Raw genomic sequence first — 16,654 nt, forward strand, 5'->3', positions numbered from 1 at the left:
AGGGAGGAAGGAACAGAAAGTTTATGTACATAAACCTTTTTTAAAAAAAGTATTGTTGCACCTGGTAGCTAGCTTTGCTGACACAGAAATGAGAGGTCTGTTCAGTGCTTAAATAGCTGAGAAACAATGGGATAGTGCAGGAAAGTTAACAATTAACAATCTCAGCTTAAATTTTGTAACTGCAGGGAACTGGAAACACAGCTGCCTCTCTCTTCAGCAAAATCAGGTCTCCTGGTTAAGGGAAGAATTTTTGTTAACATCTTAGTTTCTGAAAAATAAGCAGCTCCGAGCTGAATGATTATCATGCAGTTATGGTTTTAACCAGCCTGCTCATATTTAACTATCTCTGCTCATTTTAAAGAGAGAGGCAGAGAGAAGGGTAATGAGGCTTTTGAAATGCTTTTTACTCTACTTTTTTAAATGAGAGTACGGGGCAAACAAGGGAGCTGAAAGCATCTGGTTGAAGAGAAGCAGCAAGGAAGATGGGTCTGCTAAGTGTGGATTTGCTGATCACGCTTCAGATCTTGCCGGTCTTTTTCTCCAACTGCCTCTTCCTTGCGCTGTATGACTCTGTGATCCTCCTGAAGCACATGGTGCTATTTCTGAGCCGGTCTAAGTCTGGGCGCGGTGAGTGGCGGAGGATGCTGACCTCGGAGGGGCTGCGCTGCGTCTGGAACAGCTTCCTCCTGGACGCCTACAAGCAGGTGGGTACACGGGGTGGGGACCGACAGGTTGGGGTGGGGAAGCTGTGATGAGCATCTTTCTTGTCAACGGAGAAGGGAAGGCAATGACTCGGTGCGGTGCAGACTATGTCCTGTTTGATGTTAAGTTTGGTGGAAGAGGTATAAGCCGAAAGAAGCAGTACTTTTAAGTTGGGGCTAGGGGTTCATGAGATTCAGGAGCTGCTGTCTTTGCTCTGCCACTAGCTCTCTGGGCAGCCATGGCCATGTCACTTAGTTTAGCTGTGCCTCAGTTTCCCCACCACTATGAATAATACTCTTCATGTTTATAAAATATCTCAAGATCTTCGTATAAGAGTAATTGTAAAATGATCTAGATGTTTTCACAGCTGTTGTTTAATTGTTTGCCATATGAAATCCTCAGAGATCATACAAAGACTGCATGTCCAGATAGATTTCTGCATCTATAGATGTCACCTATGCAACATAGATAGAATGGTTTTAATTAGAGTAAAAGATATCAATGAACCTTTGTCATTACACTGGCATTTTCAGTTACTCATATGTTAATTTTTATATTGGAGGAAGCATCCAGGTTATAGTAAAGCTGTGCACGGAGTGAAACAGTGACCCTTTTTTCTTCATGAAAGCAGTGACAGCGGGACATGTCAGAGATTAAAAATGAACTTGACTAGCTGAGGGACAGCAGGCTGGTGATTTAAGTTAATAAAGCCAATAGCAGTTATGCAACATTAACTTTTTGTTTTCATTTTAAGTTTTGTACAAACATTACTCAGTGGCACTGCCCAGGTCTCATGGGGTAGTTATAGTTCCCTTTTATAGATTGAAAAGGTGGACCCAAAAACATGCACAGGCCACCCAGTTAGTAAGTAGAAGAACTGGATTCAGAGCTCTGTGGCTTCCAAAACAGTGCTTAGTCTGTTAATGTGTTGTCTTATTTAGACCATCTAATTTAACATACCCCATGTGATGTCGTGAGATCATAGGGGTCCTACCCAAATTATAGCTCTGTATCTCCTGAAATATTTCTTTTTGTATCACCTTCCTCCCAGCCTCCTTTCACTCCATCACAACTGCTTTTGTATTTGCTCTTACCTAGACATGTGAAGAGCTGGTGGTGGTGGTGTTTGCTGGCTTTGTGATATGGAATACAAGCTGCTTAGCCTGAAACCCAAGCCATGGGGACGTTAATTTTCAATGTAAGACAAATATAAATAGTGTTAGCTCTTGCCAAATGGGTCAGCCTCTTACTGCTACCCTAGGAATCAGACAGCTGGATACCCGAATAAAGTAATGCTGGATGAAGATCACTATTCTCCTAGCCCTTCTAGTTTCTGCTTTTAGTCTATTCACAGACATTAAGGAAGTAAATTTTAGAGAGGCCTTGTTGAATAGGCTGGGGAACACAATTGTTCTAATTTTACAGACAAGGCAAGTCAGGACAGTTAACACACAATGTGGTCAAGGCTCCAGTGAAAGTTGGTAGCATGGCTCTGAAACAGTCAAGTTTCCAGTTCCTACATTTGCAACCTGTATGTGGCCCAGGATCTGGGGAAGGTGTGGAGCTGTAAGGAACTTTGTATCAATGAAATATTTTAAGTCTCATTTTGCATAAGTCATAGAATCATAGAATGGTTTGGGTTGGAAGGCACCTTAAAGATCATCCAGTCACAGCCCCCTGCCATGGGCCGGGACACCTTCCACTAGACCAGGTTGCTCAAAGCCTCATCCAGCCTGGCCTTGAACACCTCCAGGGATGGGGCATCTACAACTTCTCTGGGCAACCTGTTCCAGTGTCTCACTGCCCTCACAGTAAAAAATTTCCTCCTAACATCTAATCTGAATCTGCCTTCTTTCAGGGTCACATGCCTTTCTGTGTTTTCAAAAGTCATACTTTGCCTTTTCCTGTTGGTGTCAACTGTAGAAGCTACAGGGAGGATGACTCTGTGGTGGTTTTGGTAATGAAATAATACCCGGAACTTTGATAATTAAAAATTCTCCCTTATCACCATTAAATGACCTAGGTTGTTCTGTCCAATCAGGCTTTAAGATCCCTAGAATGAATTATAGGCCTCAGTTAACTCATTAGAAAAATGCATGCAAACATAACCAAATTTTATCACCTTGTTCCAAAAAGGGGAAAAAATCCATTCATGCCAGCTATCATTAAGATGAAACTAATTGACCAACAATTCATGGAAAGACTCTGTTCTCCCTAATACAATTATGGACCATAAGGACAGACATAACTGGAAACCCTTGATTGTCACAGAAAGGTAGATAAGTGTAGAAATCAAATTATAGAGGAGACACAATAAACTGGGAGCAATATTAAGAGACGATTAGTCATGGCTTCCACAATAGAGGGGAATCTTCTGCTGTTTCTGTAAGGAAGCAAAAGAAAAAAAAAGGTTCATCTGGGAAGCTATACTGGTAGAGTTGAAAAAATTTCAAATATACACTGTTTTTTGGCATGTTTAAAAAAGCATGGCAAAGTAGTGAAATATATTAAAGACTGTCCCACAAAGCATATTTTTTTCTCTTAAATTGTCTTTTTCTAAATCCTGAATAGAACTGCCCAGTTGTGATATCTTAATCTTAGCCAATTAATGAGCGTAGGAAATGAAAATACGATAGAATCAGGTACTGAACATCATGGCAAAATGCAGTTATCATACCCGTTATTGCTTAGTGCTCCAATTTGCTAGCTGAAGCCAGGTATTAGCAAAGTACTTAAACAGGTGATTAAGCTCATTCCATTGAGGAGTATTTATGAGATAATCACCTTTTTTTTTATCTAGAATAGCAGAATTGCAGATGTCTGAGATAAACCAAAGCTGGCTTGCCAGTTAGCAGAAGACTGGATTAAAACAGTAAATATGCTTGATTTTACTGTTTTGTGTCACTTACACAAAACTCTTCCTGAGTACATTTCATAGCATTTTCACTAAAGTACTTTATGTAAAATTTCTATTCACATAAAAATTTACTGGAAGCCATTCCAGAAGAACTCTGTGGGTAGATACTAGATTCCAGATTAAAGTAAATTTATTACAAGAAATGAACTCTGCCTTGAAAGCACCCAAACTGTACCAGAACTGAGTGATTCTGTTTCAAGACTAGTGTGTACCAGAGATGATCATGGAACAGGTAGAGTATATGTGAACATAGCTATTCTGATGCCTTTTTTCTTCTAGAAAAGCTTTTGAATATGTTACCCAGATGTCAGCTTGCTTTTGTTCTGCTTTTTGTTGTTGTTAAGTAGTATTGCACATGACTTTTTGTTTAGGGCAGTTATTTCATAGGCAAGACTACCTAGCAACAGGTGAAGGTTTTAACATCCTCAGTGGGGAAGCAATGCAAAGTTTTTTGTATTGTACACCGAGTATATTCAGTATTCTTTTTTATTGGAACATTCTGTATGACTTGTTTTCTCCGTATTTTATAGTCCCACTGGAATAAAAATGATTAATCTTTTGTTTATTTTTGTTTTCTTATGTAAATTTTATCAATTATTAATACATTTATTTTTATTTCCTTAGCTCTGAGTTCACTGTCACACTCAGTATTGTCTACACTGCACCAGCTTTGTGATTTGTAGAACATCCTCCTCCTTTTGTGAGAGGCAAGCATGTCTTAAATTACAAGGGAGTCTTTAGGACCAGATTAATTGTCATAACAGAGATTAATGGAGTTAGTAGTCAAGTTACATTAAATTTATATTAAAAGAGTGCAACTATTATTTAAATGTTATATTTCTGATTTTTTGTTGTGCTCTGTTTATCTACAGAAATGAGTGGATTGACTCCTGAAGAGCAAATCATGTATGTATGTATGTGTGTGTAGGTATTTACGCTTTTATATGTGTTTGTATGTACCCAGATATATATACGTGTGTGTATGTGTCTCTAGATATGTACATACATATACGTATATGGGTATAAATGTAAAAATACACATGCACAGGTATACATAATCTGCTCTTTCAGGATTCAGTCCACTGTCATTTTTCTGTTTATGTGTACACATATATATGTGTGTATGTATAGATATGAATGCAGCCACATCTACTGACGAGAAAGAAAAGAGATTTTTGGTGGTGTGTTAGTGTGCCTTCTGCGTGATTTATATAGGCTAACCGTGCAAATGCTAGTGAGGCATTCGTTTTAGCCCACAGCATGTATACTGAATGTGTCACATATCTTAACAGAAATACAGAGAAAAAGCTGGAAAAGATTTGAAAAAAACCTTTTTTTTTAACTTTTAAAAGATTTTACCTGCTGAGTTCTATGCTTTATTTAGTACTGTGATGAATGCACTTTCTAGGATTCCAAAGGTGAGAAAGTGTTATCTCAAAATGCTTTTAGAATGAGTACAAAATGAGCACCTGTTAGCATTGCCCAGTGGTGAGGCTTCCTGTTGGGAGCTTTTCCAGGGCCAGATGCGAGCAATGCAGAGCTACCATTCCTTGTCTCCAGTATAAGAGCTGTAAGGTTATCCTAGAGGAAATCCTCCCTCTTCTCCACCTCAGTGCAGGGTAGTTTGAGTGAAGACCTTAACAGCATCTTCCTGAAGCAGCCACATGCTTAGGAATGCTGTGGTGCACCTATGGGAGTAACGTGCACTGTGCATATACACACGTGTGTAAATGTACGTTACAGCCCTCAGAACGATGCTGGTATCTTAAGTGATGGATGGTAATGGGTGTGTGTATGTAGTTGTACAGCTTTTTACTGTCTTTACAGTGGGCCAGCAGCAAGCTCTGGCATGACAGACCCAGCACGGAGGGAATGGTTGGCACAGGATCCCAGCTTCACAGTGTTGGCCCAGCTCTGGATGTAGCAGCAAGTAGACTGCTCAGTAAACACCCAGTGGGATTTTCCTGAGATTTCAGGGAGGCACAGTTAAATTACCTTTGGCTGCTTCTGCATGCCTTATAGGTAAATCATTTATTCCTAAAAAAAATCAGTATGCAAAGCAGGACAGCCTAAAAACAGCCATGTTAAGTGCATGCTGCACAATATTATCACAAAGCTATATGTGAAAGTAATATAACAGCATGATCCTTTACCTGCTCTTTGGCTGTCCAGTAACTCTTTGCCTTCTGTGGAAGTATTTTAAAAGTTGGAACAAAGACATAACCTCTATACTTATTACTTGTATTTATTTTGTCCGGCAAGTTAAGGAAGTGTATCGCTCTGCATTTGACAGTGATAAAGGGAATTTGTGAAAGAGAGCATGTTGTATAGTTTCAGGGTTTAGAACTAGACATTGTGTGGTATTAAAATTACTTTATTGCTTTTACAAAGTTCAGCCTCAGCAGAATTGTTTTCATTGACATTTTCAAATGAAAACAATCGTGAAAGAAGTGAGAAAAACAAAACAACACCACAATTAAAACCTTTCCTGCAATGCTGGGAACATAAATTCAAAAGGATTTGGGCTTGTCATTGTCATTATTATTAAAACATTGTCATTATTATTAATATATAATCATGTTTGTTATGGTAGTGTCTGAGGACCAACCTAGACCAGGGACCCATTGTACTAGGCAGTGTTCTAAACAAGAGGAGCAGACAGTTTGTTCCGTGGAGCTTACGGTTCAAACACTCAAGAAAGACAAAGGGTGGGAAAAGGAATACGACAACGCCTATCCCACATGAGGTCTTATCCTACCTGTGTCATTTTATGGATCTAACTTCACTTCCACACCACCTCTTTGCAGTCTTCCGTTTTCACCCTTATGTGCGAAAAACTGACTGAAAGGACTGCTTGCCTTTTTGTCAAACCGTAGTGAAAACCCCTGTCGGCTGTGGTAGACACAGAAAATTAGCTAATGGGTACCGCCCAGCAAAAGGATTGTACCTGGTCCCTATGTCCCAGCTCTGCCTCTCCGACAAAACCACCACTTTTATTAATACAGAGCTAAAGCTGAGTTAAAAAAAAACAATCATCCAAATTAACTTCAAATGTCCTCCATTTGACTAACAAAGACTGGTGAAGGCCTCTGTCACCTGTAGGTAGAGTCCACAAGGGCAGCCAGTGGCCCAGAGGCCACGATGTTGTAGGCCATGCTCCCATCTTGAGGGAAATGTAAGCCCTTAAGAAGCTTGCTGTAGGCTTCCCGATCAGAAGAGCTAAAATTATCCATTTTATTTTATAAGAGTGCATGGCAAAAGGCTCCTTTATGTTTTTCTTCTGCCATGCCTGCTCATTTGTGGGACTGGCAGTTTTTAAATAAAGAGACCAGCATTTGACTAGTTATTTTTATCTGGACTGAGCCCTTTTAATTTGTCTCCCACTTCCCTCCCTCAGCTTCACACACCTGATCCTAAATAAAGACTCTAGACTCTGGGAGAACTTGAGTCAATTCCAGTCTCTGCTCTCAAATTCAAGTAATCGAGTCTCTTAAAGCAAGCTGCCACCTCCCCATGACAAAAGAAGATCTCCCACTCCTGTACACTACTCCAGACAGGGACCTTCTGTAATTTTTATCCACTGCACAACTCTGGGTCATGTCAATAAAGAAAGCAAAAATAATAATTTGTGTAATTCTCCAGCCAGAGTCTGATTATAATTTGGATGAAGCACTGAGAAATATCAGGCTGTTCAGAGGTTATATTTAGCTGAATGGGATTAAATCAAATGAAAGCAGAAAATTTGAAAAGGAGCAAAAAGCTGCAGGGATTCAGTTCATTACCCGTTGCTGGACTCCCGTCCCTAACACCACATGTCCATATTTGAATGGCTAGTATCACAGACTGCTAATTGTCTGGCAACACCTATTTTCTTTAGGAGGTTGACACAGTCTGATGAGTCTGCCAAACTGTTTGAAAATCCCTCATGCAGGGAATGAAAGCCATACTCCAGTGCATGGGATCCCAGAACGGTTATGCTAAAACTGATAAAAGCAAAATTAAAAAAAAAAAGAAAAGGTAAATGGGGAGGCGATGTTTTGTCTGTGGGGCTTTTCCTAGTCCTCACGGAGAAGGTACAACAAAGTCAGCACTATGTGCTATTTCTAGCCTGTAGTTTATGAATAAGGCTTTCTTTCCTGCTCCTAAATCTCCTTCATTTTGCAGTCTGCATGCTAAAGCATCAGCAACCTTGTTCCCTTTTCACTCTGCGTGCAGACTTGGAGTAGGAGATGCAGAACCAAGGCTGCCAAGCAAACAGAAAATTCACACGAATGATGCAAGTCACTGCTTCAGTATTGGGCTGGTGCTTGCTCTTGCTGATGGCCGGGCTGGCTTTCAGATTTGGTTGGCTTACCTTGCGTGTCCCATGCAGGCTGTGCGGGAGGGGGTGCCTGTACACTGCCCAGTTTCCACCTCATCCAGAAGGCTGGTGCTGAATGCCCAAATATTCACGCACGTAAGTATGTGATTATAGAAACGCTGGATTGCGTGTGAGGGGAATTCTGCTACTTTGTTTCTCAGAATTTATATTTTGCCTGCCTTTGTGTAGGATTTCAAAAGCGGTTTGGCTGAATACATGGGGTTTTTTGTTTGTTTTCTCATTGCGTTGATTTTCTTTTCCAAGAGCTATTTTTTTCTTTCAATAAATAACGACAAAGAAGACAGCCAAGGCCTATAATGCAGATGATCAGCAAGGATGATATTGTCATCCTGTGTCAATCGCTTCCCCAGCCTGGTGAAATAAAGAGCCCCTTTACGAACGTCAGCGCTTCATCAAGCCCAATTAGTGGAGATGCTGCTGCTTGTGTTTAAGCATCAACGACTGGGCAGGGCTGCTTTTTGGAGTGCCTGACACTGACATGGAACAAGGCACCGACCTAATTACTCCTCTACAAGAGCAGAAAATGCCTTGTGAATGCCTGCTTGGCAAGGATTTCTCATTAAGGGGAAAAAACCCAACACAAGCACTCCTAGAAACAAAAATTAAAATGATAGGTAACCTGCGGCCATGAGACTTACTTCATAGCTGTGGGAAACGAAGAGAAACTGCCGTTAAGATAGTGTGGGGCATATTTGTACTTTATTTCCTAAACCCATCTACCTTTTGGTCAATAAGGAGTATGAGAGACAGAATGCAAACTTGCATTGTTGAAGAACGGTGAAATACATTGCCACTCTTGGTATCAATGTTCAGTTGTACCTGAAGGGCATTCCCATGTTGGTGTTCGATGGGAGTTTTTTTGTTAGTTTGTTCCTTCAGGGTTTGCAAACTTGCTCAGGAAAAGAGGTGTTTGGTAGACGGGAGTGAAGAGCAGGTAATGAGTAGCTTACCACATGTAGCCTCTCTTTCTGCTTAAATATGATCAAGAAGCAGACTGTGGCTTCCCAGTTCAAGAGTGCTGGTTAGAGACTTTTCAGTCATAATAGTTTTGTTAAAATGAAAACAGAAGAGTGAGAGGAAAAAGCTGCTCAGGTATTTTTTGTCTCCTGAGCAGCTCTGTTCGTTGCTGAGTTTTAGTTGCTTCTGTCCTTTTCACCTTTATTTTCCTTGTCCTCTGAAGAGTTCCAGCAAATATCAGAAATTCAAAGTATGTTGCTTAATTGTGATTTATGAGATAAATCACGTTATTACTTCTTTTCTTTGACTGGATGAGTGCACACTCCTAAATACTGACGTCCATTGTTCATCTAGGGAGTGGGTGCAGCACAAATACTTGCATGTCAGGCTTTGCCCAAAAGGCACATTTTGGGCAAGCTAGCTCTGAAAAACCATTTGCTTGGCAGTACAGGAACGCTTAAGCTTCCTAGGTATAGAGGGATCTAGTGTTTATGCGGATGATGTGTTTCTTGAGATGTGCCCTTTTTTGGTAGTTGCCAACTTATCACAAAATGCTGAGTTGTCTAGCTGGCTTATGGATTGAATACAGCCCTCAGGATGATTATATGGCTGCCACATGATCTTGACATGTGTATTTCTTTGCTCAAGTCTGGCCCTTTTCCTTACTCACTCTTGCTTTGCCTACCTTACTGTACAGAATGGCAGAGAGAAACAAGATGTTCAACCGCTGAACAGAAGAGTACCTGCCACCTGCTAAGGTGTAGGTGGCCTGTAGCAGCACTTCTTAAATGCAGGAAGTTGTTTCATGCTACTTTTTAAATGCTGCAGCCTGAGTTCCTGAGCCTGCCTCTCTACACAGAGGTCCTTTCTTCTCAAAGCCAGGGATACAGGTCTTTTCCTTCTCTAAGTTCAATGGACAGCCCACTCACACAACAGGTCCTAAATTGAGCTATTTCAAACCTTGCTTGCTTTCAAAGCCAATACTGCAATACACTTGCATTTGGATCTGTGTGCAGCAGCAATTGCATCAGTTATGTGTTCCACTGTTAACTCAGTTTCTTACTGTATGTGACTCGCCAGGACACCGTATAATGTAATGTAGAATAGAAGTGCACCAAAAATCAGTTATTTATTCAGTTTTTACACAGTTGTCATTCAGCATTAACTGCTGTTGACTTCAATTGGAGTGTAGCTTCAGAAAGAAATAAATAAAATATGGGAGTCTTCAGAATTTGGCCCTGTATGTTTCCTTCAAAGCAACACTTCTGAACATAATCAAATAGACAGGAGACAGAGAGAGATAGAAAAAGTCAGGGAAATACAACAGGATAATTGCATTGTTGTACTAAAGCTTGTTGTTAAAGGCAGATACCTAGGAATTCCTGGGGCAGAACTCATTAAAAGCTAATTGTCTTATGTAATAACATTTTGTGGTTCTACAGCAGTTATCAGCTCAGGATCTTGGAGCCCTCTGCAGGCTCCACCTTACTCTGGCAGTCCCTTCTGTGAGATGCTTATATTCTGTCTTTTTTCTATAGGCAGGAAAATAGAAACGGTCAGACAAAATGACTTTTCCGCAATTGCCTGTCGGGTCTGAGTTAGAACTGGGGTTAGATCTGAGAACAGTTCATTTTCACTTCATCCTACTTCAGCCATCATACAAATATTCCCTTTTTCCTGCTGCTTTTCCCCCAGTCATCTTGTAGAGAAACATTGCAGTAGAAGGAAATGTGGCACTCAATCACTGATGAAATTATTGTAAAGTGGTTAGAAGGCCCTTTGGAGAGTGCGGTCTTGGATGGTCCACTGTCAAAACAGAATGATATATTGAGTGGGTGTCTGCAGAGATCTCTCTTTTGTTTGGTACTCCTTAGTATTTTCATTCTTGGACTGCAGGATGGAAGACAATATACATGAAAATCTGCAGACCTCTGAAAATTATGAGGCACTGCATATGTTGTGAAGATCGGGAAATATTGGATGCACTTCAGTGGGGCCAAGTGCAAAGCACCAAATTCAGGCTGGACTGATGAAGTAAGCAAGTCCATGATGGGGAGCAACTAAAAAGACAGAAAAAGGGACCTAGACGTTACAGCTTCTCACTAGCTGTAACAGCTAGTCAACAGTGTATGGTTTTTCCAAGACAGTCATGATGTTTCATAAAAAGCAAACAGTTGGAACTTATAAACAGGTATAGCCTGTGAGATACAGGAAGCAATTGTCTGATTACTCTGAGAATTAGTAAAAAGTCTTTTGAAGTTTTGAACACTGTTCTTCAAGGAAGATGTGAACCAAGTGCAGAGAACTCAGAGGATGGCAGTGAAAAAAAGTCATGTGTAGAAAATTTGGCTTACAGAGAAAAGTTAGAAGAAATTGGAGGTAGTGTGTCTGAAAGCAAATAAGACTCTGCAAATACATAAAGGTGGACTGGACTATATGTGTAGTGGACAGGACAAGACAGATCTCAGGTCAAATTCTGCAACAATAATGAAGTAATATACCTGCTGGGAATGCCACATTTCCCTGCACTGTGGGTGAAGGTGGACTAGGTAAACTTTTTGAAGCTCTTGTTGTTGATGATTTGCTATATCCACATGTTAATTTCCACTAGTCGATAGTTAGGTGTACTTTTTGAACAGGTGACTATTTATTTGAAGAGAGTAATCATAAGGATAGTGGACAAGCAAGTCACACTAACTTGCTATGTTTTAATTTGTTTGTCATCAGGTCAAACTGGGAGGAGAAGCCCCAAACTCCAGTGTAATCCACATAGCCAAGGGCAGTGATGGCAGCAGTAGCAGCTGGAAGAGTGTTGGTGGCAAGTGTGGAACCAAATGCCACCTTCTGGATTTTGCCAACTCCGAGCGGCCACTGGTGGTCAACTTTGGTTCAGCTACCTGACCACCATTCACAAGCCAGCTGCCAGCCTTCAGCAAGCTGGTTGAGGAGTTCTCTGGTGTGGCTGACTTCCTGTTGGTCTACATTGATGAGGCTCATCCATCAGATGGCTGGGCTGCCCCTGGAATCTCTCCCTCTTCATTTGAAGTTAAGAAACACAGGAACCAGGAAGACCGATGCGCAGCTGCTCACCAGCTCCTAGAGCGCTTTTCTTTGCCACCTCAGTGCCAAGTGGTGGCTGACTGCATGGACAACAACGCCAACGTGGCCTACGGGGTTTCATTTGAGCGAGTATGCATTGTGCAGAGACAAAAAATTGCCTACCTGGGAGGCAAAGGCCCCTTTTCCTACAGTCTGCAGGAAGTTCGGCTTTGGCTGGAACAAAACTTTAGCAAAAGATGAAATCCATTCTCTACAGAAACTATGTCAACAGATGTGTCCCTTTAAGGTGATGTAAAAGGGAAGAAAAGAAAACATATGCTGGTTTGAATAAGGCCTTTCAGATGATTGCAAGAGAACACATTTGATAACAAGGTCAAATAAACATTAACTAGGAAGAGAAAATAAAACAGAAAACTAACTCTGCAGGAACGTTGTATGAAAAAAATCCTGCTCCTGCACTTGCTCCAGGACTGAAGAGGTGAAGAGGCTTCTGCAGAAAGGTGCTGCTGGTGAGCAGGAAAAGTGGTGAGATAAGACTGTCTCCCACATCCCATCTCATGAAGTGTTGGCCCTGGTGTGAACCAGAAGTGTTGCTGCTTGGAAGGCAATCCATGGAAAGGCAATGCAGTGCATTTAATGAGAAACCCTTCTTTCACCTCCTGTGGCCAATGCAAGCAAGCTGGGAGAAGTCAGGGGGTTGCAATTGCTTTGCATAGAAATGCAGTGGAGTGCGGCAATTGTCCTCTCTAGAGATGTTATTGTTCAGAGGCTACAGAAACCACCATGCAATGCATCATGCAGGCAGACTGGCTGCTCAGATCAAGATGAAACATTGTATTCTGGTATTTGTACTCTTTATGGACACTTCTACACAAGTTATTAACTACATAATTCTATGTTTGTATCCAGTATGCAGAACTGTACCTGCTGAGAAAGATGCTAAAATCTATGGAGTTGGACCCAAAAGACAAAGGTGATCAAATAAGACCATTGCAATTTGAAAGCTAAAAACCCTGGACTATTTTAACAAAACAGCGAGAACCATCTTGAGTGTGCCTCACGAGACAAAACTCAGCTGATGCCAACCAACCCTTGGTTCTCAGAGCTGACAATACACATTTGTCAATATTCTCTTCTCCGTCTCTTTACCCCTCTCAATCTCTTTTTGTCTAGCAGTAGGCTTAAGGGTAAATTCATTCTGAGCTTTTTTAGAAATAACTTATTTCTCTCTTTTATTTTTATTTGAGAAAATGAGCTTACAGATGTATTTTGGGGATGGGGGAACTTATACACAACTTTACCTCATTGAAATGGAAACCTATCCTGTCATTTATCCTGTTAAATGTGGCCATGCTGATTTTTGCTTGGATACCTGCAACTAGTTTATATCTAGGTTAGTTTGGCTGGAAGATAAGTTGTTTGCAGCATCAGAAGTGATTAGCTGCAGTTCTGCTATCAGATGAGGTGATTGTTTGTTTCACTCGTGTTCTCAAAAGCCTTCCCAGAGAAACAGGGAGGGAAAACAGTGTGAATTAATGTGAGTAACTGTAAAAGATGGCAGAATTTTCATCCAAATGGGTTTGAGAGAATTATGAATTCTTTTTAAATAGATACTGTCAACTTAGAGTATACGTTAAGTTTAGGTATTTCTAAACCTAGAATGATTTAATCAAGTCTGATGAAAAAGCACGTTTACAATGAGCTAACCCATTAGAGCTGATAAGCGAAAACCCATAAGGAGGTGGATTATCCAAGTTTTCTCTCAACTTTGGCAGAAACATGAAACAGATAAACAGGCTAAATGGCAAAAATCAAATTAGTTTTTTTAATTTCTCATCCTGACAGTTCTCAGGAATATGATATATTAATACTAGTGCAGGAAAGAACAGAAAATACATACATAAATATTTTCATTTTCACAATGTCCTTTTAATATTGTGTATTTCTTCTTGCTTGGCTGTTGGTCAACTTAGCCAATGTATGAGGCATTTGGAAATATGTTTTCAAGCACAGATCTGAAATAATGACAGTAACTTGAGTGATTTCTCCCCTATTCAGATTCAGGCTTCCCTTCCTTCTCACATGTTCGCGCACACACTGTTAAACATATATATACACACACAGTTACACAGTTTTGTAATCTGTATCACAGAAGGGTGTAAAGAATGGTCTTCAGACCTTCTGTGAGCCCTACTTCTCAGAAGGCATAAGTCTGTCTGTGTGTGTGTATACATGTAGGTATGCATTTATGTATGCATATATATGTATATCATGTATTTTTATGTATGTATATACATATGCTTGCACACGTAAGTGGTCTCTAAGTCCAGTATTAATAATTATTCTGTCCTCCCATTCATTAATGTTAGTGTAACTCATTGCTCAGCATGGAAGATTGTTAAACATTTTCATGACTAACTGGGATATATAATGGAAATTTTTAAACCTAATACCACAGAAACATTAACATAGCCAAACTATGTGCTTTTTTTAAACCAGTGTCCTACCTCTGACTGTATCAGATACTTCAGGGGAAGGTGCAATAATTTCTTCTGGAATTCTCATTCGCTTCAGCCCTTACTATTTTTGTCTTGTCTAATGCGATTGTTGGTGTCTCATCAACCCTATGAGAGGCTGATCCTGAGTTTTGAGATCTAAATATGTCTTGAGGTGGGGAATACTAAAGTAAAAAAACGTAATGTTTAAGAACAAAGAAAAACAAATAAAGCCAATTTTTTTTTCTTATTTAATTCGGCTGCTTTTCAATGTCAGTGATTTTATACTCTGTATAGAAATTTACATACCTTTTGTTTGTTTCTTAAGCCAAACAATAATCACATTCTTATACAGGTCCATATTCTTTGTCTGTCTCTGAATATCTTGTTTTGCTATACTGTCCTTTCACTCCAGTGCGTAAAGCCGTAGACGTTACTCGTCCAAGTGAAAATATGTATTGGTATACGCAGCACAACATATTTTCCTTATTATATCCTATTCTTCAATCATCTGAAACTTTATTAATCCATATCAACACCATAGCCTTTGTAAAACTTAAACTAGTAGTCTTTTCTTTCTCTCTTCTTTTCCCCATCATACAGTTGAAGTCTGAACTGTTTATCCAGGAAATGCTAGCCAAATGTTTAGCACAGCTGTTGAAACATACCTTTAGCTTGGAGGAGAGAGTCTGAGCTAGTAATGCAGTTAGTTAGTACCCTTTTGCAAACCTAAAGTTACAGTTATTTTTCTATGTCCATTTTCTCGTTCCTTTTGAATTTCCATTATTTTGTCTTGTTATTCATAGATGCCTATTCATCACACAGTATAAAGGAATTATAAAATTGGTTCCTGTAAATGGGAAATCCAGAAGGATTTTCCACAAGAAAAAATACACAATAACTTCATTTCTTTCTTGGCAACATGAATGCATTACCCTGCCCAAAACTTAAAGATAGTTCAGCCTCACTGGTTATCAAGACAGAAATACATTTTGCAAATCCTTTAATTTCCCCAGAAAATTTGTGGTCAGAAAGCAAGGGAAGTATTTCAAGGAGAAATGGGCTTAGAGGAAAAAAATATCTTTTGTAAGTGGCTGGTAGAAATACAAGCTCCTAAATTTTTTGTGGACAAATTTAAAACATTTTATAGAAATGGTTTTAAATTAAGCTACATGCATTGTCCTCAGTTAATGATAGAAGTGGCTGTATATCAGATAGATACCCTAAATTATTGTAACAGTGGGTTGTATTTGGTCCAGATAGAAATTTTGCTAACTTGCTAGCATCGTTCTTCACAATTGGTCTAGTCTGCTGTGAGGCTGGATTTGCTTTTGTCTCTTATTGTCACTGTTTGAGGGCACTAAACCATATTACTCGAGGTGCTTCAGTGTGACACACATATTGAGCACTAGCTCATAAAATATGTGCCTGAAAGTATTCTGGAAGGCTACTGTATATGATAGAGACCCCAATACTATGTCTCAACATCAATATGGGAAACTTCCAGTACTTTTTCATGTTGAGCAAGGTAAAAAGCTATTCTGGGCTGTCATTCTACATTGTCCTGTGCTTAGCATCATTATTTAGCACTGTATAAAATGAATGTAAAAAAATTGTACAGATGAAAACGATAGCACTTTGCTCTTGCTTGTGTAGACAATGACATAAATTTAAGGCAGCAGGAAACATGCCCTATTGAAAAGAAAGAAATATTACAAAATATATTGTTAAACAGCTGTCTGAACATTTTGAAAAACATAATGCGATAATTTTTACGAAGTTGATCTTGATGGGGTAACTCATGAAGCTTCTCAAAAAGGTATCAGTACAACGTGAAGGTGTGTGAAGGGAGGTTATGTTTCTGTATGTGTGAAAGTGGCTTTTCTGTGATGCAGAGTGTAGGCTTAAGAGTTTTTAAGACTTCATTCAGTACTATAACCAAAGCAATAAGAGGTATCAGGTAGGGAATATTGGCCAGTTTTGTTCAACTCTACACCATGTCTCTGCTGAATCCATATTCAGTGACCTTTGGGCCCAATTTGGAGACTTCAGAGGAGAAAGACTGGGGTGAGACAGTGAAGGCTTGTGTGCTTATGAAGATCGCTAACGAAAGAGTTAACTCAGTTGGCGTTCAGATGCCCT

General features: G+C 39.8%; 1 protein-coding gene across 1 annotated transcript; it reads left to right on the forward strand.

Annotated features, from left to right (window-relative positions):
• Positions 1 to 482: 482 nt before the first annotated feature.
• On the forward strand, positions 483 to 12,302 carry DIO2 (deiodinase, iodothyronine, type II). Its single transcript, XM_010085057.1, is given in 2 exon segments — positions 483 to 704; positions 11,685 to 12,302. Coding segments are annotated over 2 exon segments (840 nt in total).
• Positions 12,303 to 16,654: the final 4,352 nt, after the last annotated feature.

Source organism: Pterocles gutturalis, unplaced genomic scaffold, assembly GCF_000699245.1.
Source record: "Pterocles gutturalis isolate BGI_N339 unplaced genomic scaffold, ASM69924v1 Scaffold30130, whole genome shotgun sequence".
Lineage (NCBI taxonomy): Eukaryota > Metazoa > Chordata > Aves > Pterocliformes > Pteroclidae > Pterocles > Pterocles gutturalis.